Source organism: Zingiber officinale, chromosome 1B (assembly GCF_018446385.1).
Source record: "Zingiber officinale cultivar Zhangliang chromosome 1B, Zo_v1.1, whole genome shotgun sequence".
Lineage (NCBI taxonomy): Eukaryota > Viridiplantae > Streptophyta > Magnoliopsida > Zingiberales > Zingiberaceae > Zingiber > Zingiber officinale.
Window position 1 is genome coordinate 9,018,149 of NC_055986.1, and position 22,234 is coordinate 9,040,382.

General features: G+C 39.4%; 1 protein-coding gene across 1 annotated transcript; it reads right to left on the minus strand.

Moving 5' to 3' along the window:
* Nucleotides 1-18,025: 18,025 nt before the first annotated feature.
* LOC122025486 (60S acidic ribosomal protein P2B-like) lies at nt 18,026-21,686 on the minus strand. The gene is made up of 3 exons (XM_042584329.1): nt 21,354-21,686; nt 21,054-21,286; nt 18,026-18,139 (listed from the first exon to the last, which is right to left on the minus strand). Exons 1-3 carry the CDS (start codon nt 21,439-21,441, stop codon nt 18,026-18,028), a joined length of 435 nt encoding a protein of 144 aa, XP_042440263.1. The 5' UTR covers nt 21,442-21,686.
* Nucleotides 21,687-22,234: the final 548 nt, after the last annotated feature.

Genomic DNA, 22,234 nt, shown 5'->3' on the forward strand with positions numbered 1-22,234 from the left:
TCGGATCTCGACATTCTTGTAACTTGGGTAGTAATGATGTGTTGTTAGATACCGCTCATTACTTATGCTCCTAAATGGGTTTAGGGCATTGCCAATGTTACAAGAACCTATAGGGTCACACACTTAGAACAATTAGATGGAGATTAGGTTCATATGATGAACCAAGAGGATTAAATTCATTTGATGAATCAAATTGGATTAAGAGTAATCCTAATTGGGCTAACTTGAGTTCGACTCAAGTTGATTCATGTGTTCAATGAGTCTAATTTAGATTTTGACTCATTGAATCAATTTAATTAAATGAATTAGATTCATTATATTAAGTTGACTTGAATCAAATGGTTGGATTCGATCAACCATGGAAGAGATTTGGTCAAGTTTGACTTGACTTGAGAGGAAGATTAAAAGTCAAGTTTGACTTGACTTTATGCCACCTCATTGGTGAGTTGGCATTGAAGTGGACCAATGATGTTACTCCACATCATCATGGGTGCCACCTCATGGAAGTTACAAAGCCATTTTCTTAATAACTTCACATTAATTGCATTTAATGGGGAGTTACACATGAAGATAGTGGTCGGCCACATTTTGAATGGGGATGAATTGATTTTTCATTCAAGTGTGCATTATTCTTCCTTCTTCCTCTTGAAGCTCTCCCTCTCCCTCTCCTCCTTGCTTGGCCGAATCTTACCAAGGTGCTAGCACACCTTTGTGTGAGGTTTTCTCCACCTACGTGTCCGTGTGGATACTTCTAGAGGACCGACGCTTGACGGTCTAGAGATCCGGCAATTCCTTGGACGAGCGGGAACGCGAAAGGGCACGCTTCAAGGTATACTTCTTAACACATAGATCTAGGAGTAGATCTAGATATTTAAAACTCGTACTCGTAATTTTCGTTCGGTTTTCCTTGCACGGATCTACGGCTTTGGGTGATTCGGGGTTTCCGCGACGCGAAAAGCGGTTTTCGCGGCCCGAAAAACCCAACAGTGGTATCAGAGCCACGTGCAAGGCTTGTACGAGTTTAATTTTTGGTTTTATGAAAACTAAACCTTCTGTGATTTTCTGTAAAAATTTATTTTTATGTTTTTATGGGTAATTTTTCAGCTAAGAACAGTATCTCTGATCAGGCTTTTGACAGGAAGTTTTTCTTAAACTTCGTTTGCCCCAAATCCGTTTGGGACAGCGGGCTTGGGTGCCATTAGATCGCAGGAGCAACTCACGATGGTTAGATTGTGGGTAGGGATACTAACCCCCCTCAAGGGGATTTGCTCGTGATTGCACCCGAAATCGCTAAAACGAACTCGCCGGGAAGATTTTTCCGAACGGCAATGTCTCGACAATCGTTTTGGGACAGCGAGTTTGGGCGCTGTTGGATCGCAAAGGAACCCTCGTGATGGTTAGATCGCGGTAGGCGCGCCAAGAATGGGATCCGTTTTGATTGCGCCAAACAGCTAAAGGACCTGAAATTTTACTCGTAAAATTGTAAAAATTAATTTTAAAATTATAGAAAATTATGAAAATATATAATTTTGAATTATATATTAATTTTGTGATAGTCATGGCCCAAAACCCAATATGATTGGATTGTGTTGTAATTCATAATACTGACTGCGTGCGTTATGTGTTTGCGCGTGTTGTATGTTTTATTTTCCGCGCGTCGTGCCTTTCTCATATATTCTGGTAGTAAATTAGATTTAGACTCGAATGTAACTCGAGTTTCAAATTGTAATGTACAAATTGGTGTGGTGGAGGGTCCACACGAGACGGAGTTCCGAGGCGGGCACGAGCAACACAAGGTGGTCAAAGGGAGGAGCTTGAAGAAGCTGTTGACCCTAGGTTGACCATTCGATCTTCTCATTGGCTTGAGAAGATCGTAGTAGGGCCATGACTAAATCACAAATAGATTAATTAGTTAATTGCTTATGTATATGATGCATGTTTAATAAGTAATTAATTAATTAGTGCCTTACGATTAGATTAGATCTAAGTCGTGCACATGATGCACCCTTGCGATTAGATTAGATCTAAGTCGTGCACAAGATGCATCCTTTTCGATTAGATTAGATCTCGATCGAACCAACTCTAAATGCCTAACCGTGCCGTGATACCTATCACTACCTCGATCACATGTATTGTTGAATCTGCCAAAGCAGAGCAATACATATTATCTTGGTAGGGTACGGAGGGACAATCTTGGTCCCGCCTATCAACGCATGGGTAAATACAAACTCAATTAGATTGAGTATTCCTAGTTGCTCGGTTAGATCGAGTCAACTATAGGCATTCTTCCAACGGTTGGAAAAGATAGGTCAAAATCACATCTATATTAACTCTCGGGCGTATTAGCCAAAGCTAACTCGAGTTTTAATATAAATGCGGATATTGATTTTATAAACAAGAGTTGCATAGAGATGTAATTGGTAATCGTTACCTACCGATCATACTAAGCCTTGGGCGTATTAGCCAAAGCTAACTCAAGGGTTAGTATGATGTGGATCTTGTCCCACAAGAATTATAGAATTCAGTGGGAGTATCATTTAATTAAAGGCCTAATTAAATGATTTTAAAAAAATATGATATTTATTTCTGCAAATTTTCTGTTGTAGATAACCATGACGTTGAATACGAACTCTTTCTTCCTGCGTTCTGTCCTTAAGAAGGACAAGCTCAACAAATTTCTGGATTGCGGGAACACCGAGAATAGTTCTCACTCACGTAATCATACGTGATGCACCCATTCCGAGGCTCCTCCGCCACGCCACAGCGGTGGCGGATGCTTACAAAAGCATCAAGATGACGCATTAGATGTGTCCTGTCTAATACTTCGCAACCATGAACTCGAGCTTAAGCAACATGAGTTGATGTGTGCTTACGATATGGTTGAACATCTTCGTCAACTATATCAAGGACAAGAGAGACCTGAGAGACTTGAGATACGGAAGATCTTAACAAAAGAGAAATAAGATTTCTACTTGGTATAAATGTTATAGAAGTCAACCTCTCTATTTCTTCGTCGTGGGTATTAGATACTGGGATGTGCTTTCACATTTGTACTAATGTACAAGCCGAGAAATAGCGAGCATTGACAAGGGCGAGATAGACCTACGAGTAGGTAATGGAGCAGGTTCTGCTGTTGCTGTAGGGACTTATTTTCTATCTCGCCTCTGGGCTTATACTAGAGTTAGACGATTGTTGTTATATGCCTGCATTAACTAAGAACATTATATCGGTTTCTTGTTTGGACAAGAAAGGATTCTCGTTATAATAAAGAACAAATGTTGTTCCCTATTTAAACGATATGTTCTATTGTAGTGCACCTCGATGAACGGACTCTATATTCTAGACCTTGAGAGCTCTATCTATAACGTTAGTACCAAGAGGTTCAAATTGAGCGATATGAACCACACCTATCTCTACGACCTTAGCAGGTCATATAAATGACAGCGCTTATCCCACTCCATAAGGATGTTTTTGGACTCATTTGATTTTGAATCATATGAGATATGCAGTCATGCCTACGAGGCAAGATGACCAAGACTCCCTTTAGTGGGCACCGTGAGAGCGATCGATTTGTTAGGACTCATACATAGTGATGTATATGGCCCTTTCAATGTCATTGCTAGAGGCGGTTATAGATACTTCATCACATTTCTTGATGACAGGAGATATGGTTATGTGTACTTGATGACACATAAGTCCGAATCCTTTGAAAATTCAAAGAATTCAAGAATGAAGCACGGAACCAGCTTAGTATTAAAATACTTGATCGATCGAGGTGGTGAATACTTAAGCCATGAGTTTCGTGACTATTTAGCGAGTGTGGGATTCTATCCCAACTCACTCCTCCGGAACACCACAGTGGAATGGTGTATCCGAAAGGAGGAATCGTACCCTATTAGATATGGTACGATCTATGATGAGTCACACAAATCTTCCGACATACCTTTGGGGCTATGCTCTGACACGGCAGCTTTCATTCTCAACCGAGTTCCATCCAAGGCCGTGATAAAGACACCATATAGGATATGGATGGGAGAGATGCCTGTGTCTTTCATGAGGATTTGGGGTTGTGAGACTTACGCTCGATGTCAAGTCTCGACAAGTTAGGACCCAATCCGACAAGTACTATTTTATCGGATAACCCAAGGAAACTAAGGATATTATTTCTACATTCCCTAAGGTAGTTGTGGAAGGGGTCTTTCTAGAAAGGAACTTTGTTTCTAGAAAGACTAGTGGAGCAACGTTCGATCTTGAAGAAGTTCAAGATAATACACGCACTGAAGCCTAGATGGAAGTTGAAACCACAAAGTGTTGTGGATGATGTTCCACAAGGAGTTGAGGAACAACAACGGTTCAAGTAGACATACCTCTTGGCAGGTCCGATAGGGTCGTCAGCCCGAGAGATACTCATTTCTCTTGTCAACATGATGATGTTGTGCTCATAGAGGATGAGCCTACCACCTATCAGGAAGCTGATGAGACCAGATTTGAGAAATGGCTAGAGGCCATGAGATCCGAGATGGAATCCATGTACACCAACCAAGTATGGACTTTGGTTGATCCACCTGAAGGGGTAAAACCCATTGGGTGCAAGTGGGTCTTTAAGAGAAAGACTGACATGGATGGACTTATCTATAAGGGTCGCTTGGTAGCTAAAGGTTTCAAGCAGATTCATGATATTGACTATGATGAAACCTTTTCTCCAGTAGCGATGTTTAAGTCCATTCGGATCATGCTTGCTATTGCAGCCTACCATGACTATGAGATATGGAAGATGGATGTCAAAACTGCGTTTCTAAATGGAAACCTGCTCGAGGATGTGTACATGACACAACCTGAGGGTTTTGTAGATCCACAGCATACTAGTAGAGTATGCAAGCTGCATAGGTCCATTTATGGACTAAAGCAAGCTTCTCGGAGCTGGAATCTTCGATTCGATGATGCAATCAAACAGTTTGGTTTCATCAAGAACGAAGATGAGCCTTGTGTCTACAAGAAGGTTGTAGGGGATATAGTTGTCTTCCTCATATTGTATGTGGATGACATACTACTCATTGGGAAGGACATCCCTATGCTTCAGTCTGTCAAGACTTGGCTAGGGAGTTGCTTCTCAATGAAGGACTTAGGTGAAGCATCCCGCATTCTAGGGATACAGATCTATAGAGATAGATCTAAGAGATTGTTTGGCCTAAGTCAGAGTACATACATTGACAAGGTACTCCTTCGGTTTGCCATGCAGAACTCCAAGAAGGGATTTTTGCCGATGTCACATGGCGTGAGTCTTTCGAAGACTCAAGGTCCCTCTTCTAGAGAGGAGAGACCGCATGGATCGATCCCTTATGCCTCAGCCATAGGATCGATCATATACGTCATGCTATGTACTCGACACGATGTCTCGTATGCTTTGAGCATGACGAGCAGATACCAATGATCCAGGTGAAAGTCCATGGATAGCGGTCAAGAATATTCTTAAGTACTTAAGAAGGACTAAAGAATATTTCTTGATATATGGAGGCGATGATGAGCTAGCTGTAAAGGGTTGATATATGGAGGCAGTGATGACTATTGTAAGGATTACAGATCGGGGTTCGTATTTTGCATTAATGGTGGTGTTGTCGGTTGGAAGAGTTCAGCGGGATCGATGGTGATTCTAATGACCGAGTATATATCTGCATCGGAGGCAAGAAGGAGGAAGTTTGGATCAGTTCATCACTGAACTTGGGGTGGTTCTAGCATCGCTTGAGCTCTATTGTGACAACAATGGAGCTATAGCCACGACAGGAAACTCGCTCAGCAGTGGACCAAACATACTACGACGCTTCCATCTCATTCGAGAGATTATCGATAGAGGAGATGTGAAGATTTGCAGAGTACCTACAGAGGCTAACATCGCAGATCCCTTGACCAAGGCTTTGGCACAGAGAAAGCATGATGGTCACACTAGGTCATTAGGCCTTAGAGCCTATACTGATTGGTACTAGTGCTAGTGAGAGATTGTTAGTTAGAGCCCTAGAGCCAATCATTTGATGATTGTATGGACTCATTGTATTATATTCTTGTATGTTAATAAAGGCATTTGGATTTTGGTTATTATACTTACTTGTATTGGTGCCAAATAAACTAAGTATAATAATGTCCTTGAGTAGATGGTTCTCACCTATATCAATCGGTTAGTTGAACCGATAGTGAGATGATATAGGGAACACTACTCTTAATCATTCCTAGTCGAGTATTAACATTCAGGGACAATGTTAATGTAATAAGACTAGCATGTAGGTCAACTCGATGACTTGATCTCACAAGTCATGGATATAGAGATATCAAGTTGACACATGGGTATATATTAGAGAATGTATACTGATTGACCCGCCATGAGAAAGTATCATGGATCGTTATATGAGTGTCATATACTTTCTCATGTGGCTATTAGTATGACTACTAGTCCTTAGACCTGAAGTCACCATAGATCCCTACATAAGGAGTTATGTACTTTGGTTTCGTCAAACGTCACCCGTAACTGGGTGGACGATAAAGGCGATTACTGGGTATATAACAAATTATGCAGAGGGATGTGAGTGATGTAGATGGGATCTATCCCTCCTATATGACGGGAGAGACATCGGTATTCTTGATAGAGTGAGACCACGAAGTGCATGGCCATGCCCAAATGAGTCAATATAGGATATTGAGCTCATTTGATTTAGTGAGTCTACTTGGAGTTCAAGATTTAGATTGGTCAGAGGATGACACGGTCTATGCCTCACATTAATCAATCTAGATGTCTAGGATAGAAGGACACTTGTCATATTTTGTGAGGAGTCACAATTAGTAGTCACAAGGTGATGTCGGATCTCGACATTCTTGTAACTTGGGTAGTAATGATGTGTTGTTAGATACCGCTCATTACTTATGCTCCTAAATGGGTTTAGGGCATTGCCAACGTTACAAGAACCTATAGGGTCACACACTTAGGACAATTAGATGGAGATTAGGTTCATATGATGAACCAAGAGTATTAGATTCATTTGATGAATCAAATTGGATTAAGAGTAATCCTAATTGGGCTAACTTGAGTTCGACTTAAGTTGATTCATGTGTTCAATGAGTCTAATTTAGATTTTGACTCATTGAATCAATTTAATTAAATGAATTAGATTCATTATATTAAGTTGGCTTGAATCAAATGGTTGGATTCGATTAACCATGGAAGAGATTTGGTCAAGTTTGACTTGACTTGAGAGGAAGATTAAAAGTCAAGTTTGACTTGACTTTATGCCACCTCATTGGTGAGTTGGCATTGAAGTGGACCAATGATGTTACTCCACATCATCATGGGTGCCACCTCATGGAAGTTACAAAGCCATTTTCTTAATAACTTCACATTAATTGCATTTAATGGGGAGTTACACATGAAGATAGTGGCCGGCCACATTTTGAATGGGGATGAATTGATTTTTCATTCAAGTGTGCATTATTCTTCCTTCTTCCTCTTGAATCTCTCCCTCTCCCTCTCCCTCTCCTCCTTGCTTGGCCGAATCTTACCAAGGTGCTAGCACACCTTTGTGTGAGGTTTTCTCCACCTACGTGTCCGTGTGGATACTTCTAGAGGACCGACGCTTGACGGTCTAGAGATCCGGCAATTCCTTGGACGAGCTGGAACGCGAAAGGGCACGCTTCAAGGTATACTTCTTAACACATAGATCTAGGAGTAGATCTAGATATTTAAAACTCGTACTCGTAATTTTCGTTCGGTTTTCCTTGCACGGATCTACGGCTTTGGGTGATTCGGGGTTTCCGCGACGCGAAAAGCGGTTTTCGCGGCCCGAAAAACCCAACATCAGTAACTTACTAAATTAGTGGACATTTGTTATCTTAAACACAGTGAGACTAACACACTCATAATAAGAAGGAGCCCAAAATGTAATTTGGGATTGGTGCGATAGTTCAATAATAGTTCTTTAGTGGAATGAATTATTATTGATAAAATTAAGTTGTGTGTTCGGGGCGAACATGGGATGCTTAATTTTATCGGGAGACCAAAACCAATTCCTCTTCTCGGTCCCTATCGTAGCCTCTGAATTATAAAGTACTATACCCACCTATACCCACCTTCTTACCCATCCCATAAGGGGCCGGCCATGCTAGCTTGGAGACCAAGCTAGGGCCGGCCAAAGTTTGGTTCATGGGTGCTTCAAGGTGGCCGGCCCTAGCTTGGGTTCAAGCTTGGTGTGGCCGGCCCAAATTAAAATAAAAGGTTTTTTATTTTTTAAATTTTTCTTATGTGGATAACATGATTTAAAATATAGTTTAAAAATTTAAATCTTTCCTTTTATAAGATTCTACAAAAGATTAAGAGAAGAGCTAAATCTCTTTCCTTATTTGTAGATTAAAAGGTTGATTTTAATTTTGGTAAAAACTTTCCTTTTTAATCATGTTCATGATTTAAAAGTTTAAAAAATTAATAATTCTCTTTTATTAGTTTCTACAAAAGATTAAGAAAAGATTTGATATCTTTCCTTATTTGTAGATTGAAAAGAGATTTTAATTTTTAGAGATAACTTTCCGGAAATTATCCACATGTTTAAAGAAAGATTTAATTTATAAAATTTCCTTTTTACCAATCATGAAGGGATTAAAATTATTGGAGAAATTTTTATAAAATTTCCGGAAGCAAATAAGGAAGTTTTAATTTGTGTTTAAAATTTTTATTTGCTTGGAGAATAGGTGTGGCCGGCCATTATAATTGTGAGAAGAAAAATTATTTTTAATTAAATAAATTTTTCCTTTTCATGGCAAAAGAATTAAAGAAGTTTTTATTAAAATTTTCTTATTTGCCAAAACCAAGGATTATAAAAGAGGAGGTAGAGGAGCCTTCAAGAGGTGAACTTCTATTCTTTTTCTTTCCTCTCCTCTTTGGTTTTGGTGGCCGGCCCTATTTCTCTCCTCTCCTCTTGTTGGCCGAAACTCATCTCTTGGTGGAGCTTTTGTTTGTGGCTGGATCAAGGAAGGAGAAGAAGGAGAGAAAGCAAGCCTCGTCTCTAGCATCCCTTGGAGCATTGGTGGTGGCCGAAATTCTTCACCCTTGGAGGAGTTTATTGTGGCCGAAATCTAGAAGAAAGAAGGAAGTTGGAAAGGTGGTTCTCATCTCGGAAGATTGTTGCCCACACAACGTCCGAGGTTAGAAGAGGAATACGGTAGAAGATCAAGAGGTCTTTCTAAAAGGTATAACTAGTATTTTTCCTTTCCGCATCATACTAGTTATTTTTGGAAATAATATCAAATACAAGAGGCATATGATTTTAGTGTTTCGAATATGTTTTTCGATGTTGTGTTCTTTTATTTTATTTTTCCTTGTGATTTGATTGTTCTTTTCGGTTAACCTAAAGTTATTTTAGGAAATTAAATATTAGCTTTCCATAAAAGGTTTTGTCTAGTCGGTGGTGGTTGCTCCCATATCCAAGAAGGTCGTGTGCCTCGCCACGTCAGTACTGGGAACCAATTATGGAAAATAATATTTAATGGAATTAATAACTTAAGGTGATTTGGGTCGAACGTGTTAAGTTCCGCAGGAGACCCAAGTCAAAACCTAAAAGAACGAATAGATTAAGTTTTGGATCAAACGTGTTAAGTTCCGCAGGCGATCCAAAATTTAATTTAAAAGAACGCATGGTAGCTAGGAAAAGGTTCAGACTTTTGTACAAAATTTTTGTACAGTGGAACCTCTAGGCTTTCCGAGTAGCAACCAACACACAATACAACAAGAAAAAAAAGGGAAGCAAATACAAGTAAAATCTTACAAGATTTACAGCATGAAGCCGAAACGCTAGCTTCTTCTTCTTGCTTGAATACACCTCTTGACTTGCTTAGAAGTGTACCAACACTCCTCTCTAAGCCTCCAAGATCAAGTGTGTGTAGGTGAGCTCGGTGGAGAAAGTTGCGTAACGATCGGCTGATCAATTGGGGAGGCTGAATCGATCGACTGATTGATTCAGCCTTCTTCTGTACTCTTGCATCTGTGCGAGAAAACTGACCCTAATCGATTGGGGAGCCCAATCGATCGACTGATTGATTGGGGAGTCCAATCGATCGGATGATCTATTGGGGAAGCTACCGTGCACGCAATATAAGCTCCTAATCGATCGGTTGATCGATTGGGCTGCCATTTGTCGCAACGCTGTGCCCAATCGATCAGTTGATCGATTGGACTTGGTTTAATTTGATCACTTAATCAAATTGACCAACCCTAGCTTGCCCGAATCAATTCTAGGGCTCCCAAACCCAACATCCGGTCAACCATGACCTGCTGGGACTCCTCGTGCCTAGCATCTGGTCAACCTTAACTTGTCGGGACTTCTTCACCAAGTGTTCGGTCAATCCTTTAACCCACTTGGACTTTTCTCCTCGTGCCAAGTATCCGGTCAACATTGACCCACTTGAACTTACTGCCTCGTGCCAAGTGTTCGGTTCTCCATGACCCACTTGGACTTCCACCAGATGTCCAGTCACCCTTGACCCATATGGATTTCCTCGTGCCAAGTATCAGGTCAATCTTGTGACCTACTTGGGCTTCCCAACACCAGGTGTCCAGTCAACCTTGGCCCACCTGGATTTCCTCATGCCAAGTATCCGGTCAATTCTTTGACCTACTTGGGCTTCTCAACACCAGGTGTCCGATCAACCTTGACTCACCTGGATTTCCACGTGCCTAGCTTCACTCACCAGGTCTTTCCATCTGCCTAGCTTCACTCACTAGGACTTTCCATGTCACGCCCCAGAGGAGTCCCTGTCCGAAGAAATTTCGGCAACATCTCCCCTGTACGGGTGACAATCTGAAACATTACTACATACAAAATATACCTCAGCCACACTCGGCTGGAATATATATGCAAAATAGAAATAACATAACCACGCAATTAATATACGCAGTCTACCCGGCTGGACATAAATGAATAAAACATATAACATAATACAACAGCCCACACGGCTGGATATAAGCTCAACCACACAATTAATAAGAGCCCACTCGGCTGGAATAAAATAAACACACAGCAGCGGAAGACATAAAACGATACGAACGTAAACCAACAATGACACTAACAAAAATACCTGTCATCACAGACTTGACCCAAAATTCATATCGACTTATTGAAAACAAAATACACAAAATCAATATACCACCCCAAACGATAACAAAACCAAAATGAAAACTATCCTCGAGTGTGACGTAGGACCTAGGACTGGCAGTCGGCATCTCTCCAAGCATCCATGACTCATCTATCTGTTACCTGGCGAAAGAAAACCATTTTTGTGGGGTGGTGAGTATTGGAACTCAGCGGGTAAAGAGAAGAGATAGTGCATGAATATAACATATAAGTAGAGAGTGTCAACAGTATACAGTCTCATAAGAGAAATAGCAGATACTACAGTAGAACCAAAATGAATGCTCATACCTGAAACCATATCCTAAGCTAGGTATAGTAGGTCAGAACTGATACTAATCTGCTACAATACTGCTCATAACTACAGAGGTAATAAGCAAGGTATATACAAATTTCCAATGACTGAACATCTACAATGAGAATATATCTCAACACAAGTAAGCATATCAGTATATGTGAACAACAGCAGTAAGTAAGCAATAACAGCATATATAGACAGCAATAGCCAAAACAAATATAATAACAGCGTATGCACGGATGGTCACTCCCGCCCACCTCTCCGCACCATGACCCCTGTATGGTCGAGAGGTCGGGTCGATGACAATTGTACTCACTCCAGCTACCACTCACAGTTGCATAGTAGCTAACTAGCTACATCTGCGACGGGGTCCCTGCTGCTCGTACTCCAGCTACCACTCACACGAGTGGCCAAGTGCGGCATGACAGGACAAACAGCATCAACTCCAGCTACCACTCTCTCGAGTGGCCGAGGGTGCGGCATGCATGCAATGACATGATGCAAACAATGCAACAGTCATCACATATATATAAGCAGAAATAGGTATGCTACATGAAGCCAGCATACTCAATATAGTACATAAATAAACAACAGTTAAAGCATACAAACATGGTATCTAGTATCTGCTACTGATCATGGACAATAACAAGAGACTGTATAGATCTGGAAACAAATATCTCAAAGATCACGTGGAAGTATCAAGCGCAGGAAAAATAAGAGTGGAGTCAAGGTAAACAGTCCTTATCCAAAATAATTCATGCACTAAGGTCAAAGTACTAAAAGAAAACAAAGCAAGAAGTACCCGCCTTTAAATGTAGTCCGAATCAAATATCAACTTCATCACGACACCAGCCTCGATTAAAGTCCTGCGTTGACATACCAAGTTTTACCAAATCCGTAAGAATTTATATAGCTATACCAGTATACGAAACAAGTAACTAATCCGAGCTCATTTATTACCCTCTACTAATCCCCATTATTGTTCTACTCAAACAAATCCAAACCCCCGGCTTTACACTACAAGAATTAGGGTTACCCAAACATGAATTTCTTCCCTAAATACAAAATAACACCGATACAGATTCAATTAACACTAAGTATTCATAACCCAACGCATTACTCTACAATATTCTCACCTCGGTTAACCCACTGCCAGGCAGTGCTACTGTCGACACGAGCACAGTGGTGCTGCCCTCTGCCACATATCCACAACCGGAGTTTCTACAAAGCTAGAAGCAATTGCAATCACTCTAATCAGAACACAATCCAAACTGAATCCCACGCCCAGATCATCAAACCAAACGCCTGAAGTTGTAGAAACCATACCTACCGATTCACGACCAGAAAACAACTGCTGAGGCTTCCTGCCGGTGATACCTGCTGCTGGAAATTTACAGCCGAACCTTTACCGTGAGGCACTTGATGACCGAACCACCTCACGCGGCTCAGATCAAGCGAAGAAGGGAATTTTTGTAGGTGAACTCGATCCCAAGCTGAATCTCCACTGCTCGGCGCCGACCCATTGAAGGAAAGGTAGGCCGGCAGTGAAGACAAACCTAGAGTAGAGGAGACGACGCTAGGGCACGGAAGAGGGAGGCAGGGTGGCTTCGACTTCCGGCGAGTGCTTGGCATCCGCGATGAGAAGAGGCGACGGCTCTGCGGCTTCAATGTTAGGTCACAAGGACGGCGGCCTGTGGTGCCTGCGTTAGGAGGAGAACCGGCGGTGTGGCATGAGGGAGAAGAGGAGAGTCGGCTGTTGCTGGGGTGCGCGCGCGCGAGGAGGAGAGGGAAGGATCGGGAGATTCGGCGGTGGGGAAAGGCTTAGGGCACGGGTAAAGAAGAGAAAAGGGAATTTATAAACCTAGGTATATTTGATTAAGCCCTAGATTAGTTTCTCAATCAACTCCCATCTTCGGGTATTCTAAACGGACTTTTTCTCGAGCCGATAAATGCATCCCCTCAAAATATGTCGTACGTGCTCCGATTAATTCTCAAAAAATTTCTAAAAATTTTCAATAAGATAATTTGTCAAATAACCCTATTTTTAATTATTATTTTATTGCCGTATTTTACATTCTCCCCCACTAATAAAAATTTGGTCCCCAAATTTACTACTAACTCAGGAATCCCCATCTAAGGATAACAACCAAATAACACACCCATATACTAGTCCATCATAGTGTTATGATCAAATCCTTAACCGAAAAGGATGCTTCTGTGGGTTATGGACTCATCTTGCTTCTACTGCGCCACTCTGATATTCTGCCTTCACTTGTTGACACACAGAGAATCAGACTTTAAAGTCCACAATATCATCCTCTACATTTTCCCTTTCCATAATTGCTATATATATATAGGGAGCCTTAGACCTATGAAAGAGTAAGTCAGTCTCCTACTGATCAAGTTAATAAGAGTAAATCAGTCCTCTATTAACCAAACCAACGCGAGTAAATCGATATTCTATACATCGGGTCCATAAAAATATCTAGGGCACTGTAAACCTAAATAGTAATATCAAGAACTCCTCATGTCCGTACAACAAACATACCCAAAAATAAGATCACTGGCACAAAGTCTGTAATCTAATCTTCAACTAAAATCACCAACTCCATAAATATCAAGGCATTATACTCTTTAAGTTACTATCAACATCAAAGACTAAATAATAGACCATCAAGTCTAATATCCACTAATAGATCATCAAAAGACAACATATCACCATATCTAATCTAACCAATGACTGACACCACAAATCATACATGGTATAAACAACTAACCAAGTACTAACAAAAGTGTATGATAATGGTATACCATATACCTCCTATAGCTTGGAGATTCCTGCCGCTGCATGGTCCCAAAACTCGAGAGTCACATCGAGGGATCAACTTACAAAGGGAAAACAAAACAATCGGAACACCGAAAATCATAAATCAAAACAAGATCGAAATTGCAAAACACAACACATAGCATTTGAGTCGAACCATGCTCTGATACCAAAAATTGGTATCAGATTAACTTGAAACTCAAAAACTCAAAAACAACAGACATCGTAGACCTGCTCTGATACCATAAAATTGGTATCAGATTACCTCGAAAATCCAGAACACGAAACACCAATCGCAAAATCTGAAACATATAAATAGGCTTCACAAACCTGAGCTCTGATACCATAAGATTGGTATCAGATTAACTCGAAAATCATCCAGAATGTAAAAATAGGCATCGAAAACCTTTGCTTTGATACCATAAAATTGGTATCAGATTAACTCAAAATCTAAAATACGAAAAACAAACAGACATCGTATACCTGCTCTGATACCATAAAATTGGTATCAGATTACCTCGAAAATCCAGAACATGAAACACCAATCGCAAAATCTGAAACATATAAATAGGCTTCACAAACCTGAGCTCTGATACCATAAGATTGGTATCAGATTAACTCGAAAATAATCCAGAATGTAAAAATAGGCATCGAAAACCTTTGCTCTGATATTTCATCTGCCTAGCTTCACTCACCAAGACTTTCACCTACCTTCACTCACTAGGATTTTCCCACTGCCCGGCTTCACACACCGGGGCTTTCACCTGCCTAGCTTCACTCACTAGATCTTTCACCTAGCTTCACTCACCAGGATTTTCCAACTGCCTGCTTCACTCACCAGGACTTTCACCTACCTTCACTCACTAGGATTTTCAATTATCTAACCTCTAGTTAGGACTTCCCCAGTCAAGTATCCAATCAACCCTTTGACCTACTTGACTCTTCTTCACATCTAATTGGTCAGTCTTTGACCAGAGGGAATTGTATCAATAATCTCTCCAGACGGATGATTACATCTGCAATCTCTATGTATTGTCACGCATCTAAACTCAAATATCAAGACTCAAGCTTAAGTCAACTCAAACTTAGTCAACTAGGTCAACCTTAACATAGGGATATTGCACCAACACATGCAACCCAAGACTATGATTACATACTCTTTTCATTCAGCAAAATTTGATCTAGTTAGTGTAGGAATATTATTAATACTGATGGTTACTAATTACACTGATTAGAAGAGAAAACTATCATAAACTCACAATTAATGCCAAGAACATTGGGAGATATATTTTAAGAAAATTATGCAATAAAAGAAAACATACATATGGATGGGCTCTTTATGAGATGTCAAATACAACATTACATTTTAATTTTTGAACTAAAATATAATTTGTTAGCGGTATGTTCTATTATAGCTCAAACCTTAGTTGACCACATAATGTGGTTTTTTAGGACTGACACATTATGCACATAATTGACACTTCATATGATCTATTTTAGTCCATAACTTACAACAACCTTAATCAGTCATGTAATATGTCTTCCTTTGGACCAACAAATTAAGTGCATAATTCAAACAAGAAAGTTTATTCCTTAGTTGTGTGCTGCCCTTAAATATATATCTAGCATAAAAGTAATTTTCCTTTGAGCAATTTATTTTTAGCATAAATATATGTCTATCGATACAAAATGCACTAAACTTATCTAAGGTATTTTCCTCTAGGCTAAGATAATAGTTCAATTTAGTAGCACATGCATATAAATAGACTCAAAAAAATTTTAGGTGGTTTGACAGTATAGAGACAACCCTCTATTGCTTGCACTACAACAAAATCGCTCATAGACATCGGTTTTCCACCGGTGTCTATTTGATTTTCGACCGATGTCTATGAAGCCGATGTTAAAAGTCTGCCATTTTAGACATCGGGTTAAAACCGGTGTAGTATCACTTAACGACACCAGTCTTCGAATCGGTTATTAACCGGTGTAGTATCACTTAACGACACCGTTTCATCAACGATGTAAAACCGATGTAATATTGTATGTTAATAACACCAGTTTTGGCAGCGGTAAATGACCGATGTAATATTACTTTATAACACCGGTTTTACATCAGTGGAAAACCGATGTAATATGTATATTTTTTAGCAGCACAGATTTGATTTTAAAATCGACAATAACAAAAAAAAAAATACACAAATATTCACAAATTGTACAAATATTCTTCATTCAATAATATCCATAAAATACACAAATATTCACAAATTATATAAATAATCTTCTTACAACAATATCCATAAAATACCCAAACATTCTTTTTACATCAAAAGCTAGCTAATAGATATCAAAATCAAAGTTTAACATTCTGTTAACACATAAAGGTACAACTGTCTCAAATGTAATCTAGCATGCATTCAGCCCACTCAAACCGCACTTCATCAATTTCAACTCTGGAGTACTTGAGATTTGTAAACTGTAAAAACACATAAATCCACCATATGTCAAATAACTAAAACAAATGTGTGCATGTATCAAATAAAATAGAATACTGAGTTTTTAAAGGCTGCTGTGGAAGATAACGAATATAACATAGAATCTAAAACTTTCATATATGACACTTAGTATATGCTGCTTAGAATATAACATAGATAATTTGCTCCTTCTAATTCAAGTGTACAGATTGATAAGAACCGACAGCATCATACAACAACTTACTAGGCATGATAATGGTTGAACAAAGAAATATGACTACACAACAAATCCAGTGAAGGAAGCATAGAAGAACAAAGCTACCTCTGATGAAGAGATATACTATTTATTGTACTACCTCTGATGTCATCTTGGTATCCTGAATATCCTGCACTAAGCCCCCTATTTTCTGTGATTTCTGCTACCAACCACAGCAGCAAGGAATGCGGCAAGAAGGCAGCTGCCTCCTTAGTTCAGCACTCAAAACAACAAGTTAGAGCTTCCTTTTGAACACTCAAACTAGAACACTCAAACAAGTTAGAGTTGATGTGTATTTATCCTTTTTGTCTTGTCTTTTGATCCAGATATCAGCATCATAGGTGAATTAACTAGAAAACTCTACATGTTTTGCTTCAAATAATCTCTCAACTGTACAACCTTCAGTCATTATTGTCTTTCTCATGTTTTTTTAAGGTCGACTTGGGGAATCCATCCTTTGACATAAGGCATTACATCCAGGTGCCTAATTGCTTGAGATAACAAGTCGATGGCAATAAATACCTACTCCCCAAATGATCATTTGTTCTTTATTGGTTACTACAGTCAGTCATATGGAGCATGGTTCGCATGAGAGCAACGCCCAACTATAAAGGCGCACCTTTAAACACTGCATTTGGAAATATTAGGGTAACTGTAACTCTCTTGTAAGCCACCAAAAGTTCTTTTAACAAACTGGACGTGAAGCTGAGGCATTGATGGGCAAAACTAAGATCAATTGGCCTTTTAACCCCAAGTAAGTAATACCTACAGGAACCCATAGCAGTTAAAAAAAAGTGTAGGCTGACATCTGAAGGATTTGCAATTTAAACTAAGAAAATTAGAAAAATTTCTCACTATCACCCAGCTTAAAACCAGGGATACAGACATCTGTAAAGTCAGCATCTTCTTCCTCAATTAATTTCTTTATTGTTCCAGATGCTGTTTGACATATTAGTGCTTTCCTCATATGCTATATTTATCAACAGCTCAAAGAACAGATGTAAAAATAAAATTGGCCTATTTGATGCAATATGTGACGGCAAGAACAGCCCAGGACATCATACCAAATCGGCAGTTTGTAAAAACCTTGATGTCAAAGTTTTTGCTGATACGAGGATACAGTTCCATGCCCTGCACAAGGAAAAAAAAATTGTCCACAAACTGTATAAATTGCAGCTACATTGATAGGAAAAATTAGGCTGAAAAGCATTGCCAAGTAATTCATTTGTTCATTATAGAAGGATATTAATACATGAGATACAACTTGCATAATAACAACACATAGCTAGAAAAAACTAGCATGAAGAAAGGCACAAACCAAATGGTTGAGCAAAAGGAAGTCCAACAATATCAACAAGAGGTAAGATCCTCATGTGGTTTTAATGGCAATTATTTAAAAGCAAAGAATAACCTATTCCACCTAAGGTTTCCTCTGCCAAGACCTCATATTAGTGAATATACTTCTCCGTGCAAGAAAATTGAACAAGCAGTGTGAGGCAAGTGTTTATTGTATAGCCAGAAATCAAACTTTACTGATAAAAAGAGGAGAATTTCAATTCTGTCAAGATGCTCTTTTCCCAACAACTTAACATGAATGGAGCTTTAGAGATTGAAAAGTTCATGGAACTGCAGAACTAGCTTGAAAAGCTTAAATAGAGACCAGGCAGGAAAGTATTCCAATGCGCCATATTCAAATTGACTTGTGACATCCCAATTCATTGGGTATTCCTTATAATGAAAGCTAGAATGTGGTTGCCGAAATCAAAGACATCATATTCTAAGCCATGTTTAAAGAGTTTTTACATGTATCTGATATTATATAAGATCCCATCATCATAGTAAAAATAATCCTATTGTTGCAACAGAAGTACATGCATATGTGTATTATAGTTGGCAGTGAGACCAAGGATGTGAGAGAATTTTTTTTCCATGACGATGAATATATGGCAACATTGAATATTGGTGGGCAAGTGTTTTAGATTTCTAAATAAATCATTTCATAAGATTTCACATAATGGAAAAAATATTTGAAGGTTTTTTGTGATTCAGTTGGTTCCACAAGTAGATATGGTTAGAAAATATCCTCTGAACTCTTAAGTCAACATATCTTGGATCACGAACAAACACATATAGAGTAGGCAATGAAACATTTGAAAATAAAATACTAATGAAGTCACAAATAAGGTTATTCATTTTTACCAAACATAAATATTTAACTAATTTTTTTTAAGGAAATTGCATTTTCCAATGCAATTTGATCTCATGGTACTCCTTTTATGACTAAAACCCTCAACACCAAAACATGTTATAGCACAATTCCCCATGGAAATATCTAGAGCATTAACTACTAGTCTTGGGTAGTTATGCTCCCTGGTGTTGGCTAATGATTGAGAGTTAACTATTTAGCAAAATAAATCACAGAGTGATTTTCCTGTTTAAGTCTGTGATCAAGAGCATATATTACTTTCTATACTAAAAAAGAAAATGAATGAGGCTACATTGAATTTATGACATTTGACTTTAGCAAATAGACGTGCTTTTTTAATGTTTGTTGAGGATAAACATGCACAGTTAAGAAGCAAAAGAGAATCAATTGGTTAAAGAGACAACCAGAAGAAAGTAAGATTGCTACATATTCTACAAAGTACACTTACATACACAAATATAGTTTAATCTATATGCAGATTGGAGAAATCTCATGTAACCATTAGTACAGAGAATGGAAATGCAAGAATAGAGTGCACCCATGCAAACATAATTGTAATATGTAAAAATAGTGATACATCTGGGAACAAGTAACAGATAAAATCCTTCACTATCAAATATAGCTAATAAAAGTTTAAGCATTGGCACATAACCTGCCATGATTAGGTAACAGTGATTAAAAAATAAATCAACAAATCCATTGTAATATGTTCATTTGTTTTTTTTTTGAGATATTTGCAAGGCCCTTGCATACTCCATAGTATCTCAAATTATCAATCAGATGCATTTATCTGATTATTTTATGTGCAATCAATCCAGAAAAAAACAATGACACAACAACTCTGCAAATGATGTCTGGTTAAGAAAGCTCACCCAATAAAAATCAATTATGAAGTTCCCTAATGAACCAGAATCCGAAGAAGATGGTGCCAAATGACCCTTTGGAGAAAAACAATCATCTCAAATTAGGAACAAAGGACAGTAATAACCATAGGAAAAGCTAGATTGAAATTTACAGAAGCTCACTTTCAAGTATAACAAAATGCAGAACACTAAGCTTCCCAGAATAAGTGCTGAATAAATTTCTCCCAGGTGATCATACACGACTGCTGGGTTGAAGATTTCAAACCTTCAAAGATAATTCAAGAAGCACTGGTCATAGTTAAAAGTTAGAAGTATGTTAAAATAAATATAAATACACATGAATTGCCAACCGATGTCAAAAAATGTGCATACATGTAGAGGAAAATAAGAGATGCAACTAGGTGTCTATAAACCACTCATCTAACTCCCTGCAGAGAAACAAAATCCTACGTATGCACAACAATACGAAAAAGTATGAAATTAAACCATTTAATTACATACTTGAGGTATGAGTTAAACATAGGAGATCAACAAATTTAGCAATAACAATGGTAATCATCATGGCGACTTATCATTAATACTAACAAAGATTTCCTTTTTCCCTCCACCCCTTACATCTTCAACTCTAATTAATCCAAATACTTGAGAGTTTATGCACTTAACTAACAATATTCAGTCTTTGTCTGCATGACTTTATGCCTCTGTATATGCTTTGTAAACCTTGATCACAAGATAGGACTTTACCATGTGCTATTAAATTTGGAAAAAGTGGCATACTTGTAGCCGTTTAAGTGATATGCTAGTATATAAAATAAAAAAGATTGCCATTACCTTCAAAACTTACAACAAATAGCAATCAAACCAATCTCTATAGCTTGTGTTTTCCAAAAACAGAAATTGGAAACGAGAAAGAAAAAAAACCACAAATTTATGTCAGAAACGAAAATTTGCGGGAGGGAAAGACAGGGAGTTTCACCTCGTCGGATTCCTCCTTCTCCTCCACCTTCTCCTCCTTCTTAGGCTCCTCTGCAGCTGGGGCGCCGCCCGCGCCGCCGCTACCAGGGGCGGCGACCCCGATGGCAGCCACAGAGCCACAGGAGGGCACAGAAGCGAACTTCTCCCAGCCGGCAGCGATGACTTCCGTTATGTCCTTGCCCTTGACTTCCGCGAGGAAGTGGTTAATCCTCTTATCCTCTGCCTCCGCTCCCACTACAAGCAAGAAACAAGGATCACCGAAATGAAACCAAGATAAATATGAGAGGGAAGAGAGTTCGACCTGATTCAAGGATGGATCTGATATCATCGGCGGAGGGGTTGGGGTTGCCGCCGAGGACGACCAGGAGATAAGCCGCCACAATTTTCATCTTCGCTTCGAGATTTGCAGACGACGATGCCGCTGTTGCAAGGTCTCGGACCTCTCGGTGATGAGTGCGTAGAATGAGGTGGGTCGGCTTAATTCCAATTTGTATCTTATCAAAACCCTAGGGTTGGGTCAGCGGAGGGAGGGCAGCGGAATGCAGGAGTAGGGGTGGGAGACGCAGCGGCGGCGGCGGCTAGGGGAAAGTTGGTCTTGGCCTTGGAACCACGGAACGCGCGAGCGGCGGAGTCGTAGGCCAGAGCGGCAGACTCGGCCGAGTCGAAGGTTCCGAGCCGCGTCTCCGCTACTACCGCCGCCGGCTCCACCAGAATTCGGCCTTTCTTCATCTGGCCAACAGATCAACGGAATGAAAAGGAACAAAAGAAGGGGGAAGAGGGAGCGAGAAATGGGATCAAAGGAAGAGGAGTGCTAATTTCGCCATGTCGAATTGTTCAAAATTGGGGAGATAAATTGGCTGGTTGCTTCATCCAAGGCGAGGAGAAACCCAAAAGAAAGGGCGCTAAGAAAGTCCGCCAGAATTTTGGTTCATAGACACCGGTTTTAAAAACCGCGGTTAAAATCGATGTCTATTAATGAAAAAAAGGCGCTCATAGACATCGGCTAAAAAAACCGATGTCTATGAGCGAAAATCTGCGCTCATAGACACCGGTTTTTGGAAAAATCAGTGTAAAATACTCAAAGACATCGATTTTTGCTTAAAACTGTTGTTGTTCCACTGATGTCTATGAGGGTTTTTCTTGTAGTGTTGTGATTCTTCAGTGTTTTCCCAATGAAAAACT

Bases quoted from the DNA above. Each gene is read 5' to 3' on its own strand.
- LOC122025486 (XM_042584329.1), bottom strand. From the start codon at position 21,441: ATGAAAATTGTGGCGGCTTATCTCCTGGTCGTCCTCGGCGGCAACCCC. The intron at 21,287-21,353 runs GTCGAACTCTCT...TCTTGCTTGTAG, and splicing joins CAGATCCATCCTTGAATCAG to TGGGAGCGGAGGCAGAGGAT. The intron at 18,140-21,053 runs GTGAAACTCCCT...TTCCTTGTGCAG, and splicing joins AGAAGGAGGAATCCGACGAG to GGCATGGAACTGTATCCTCG.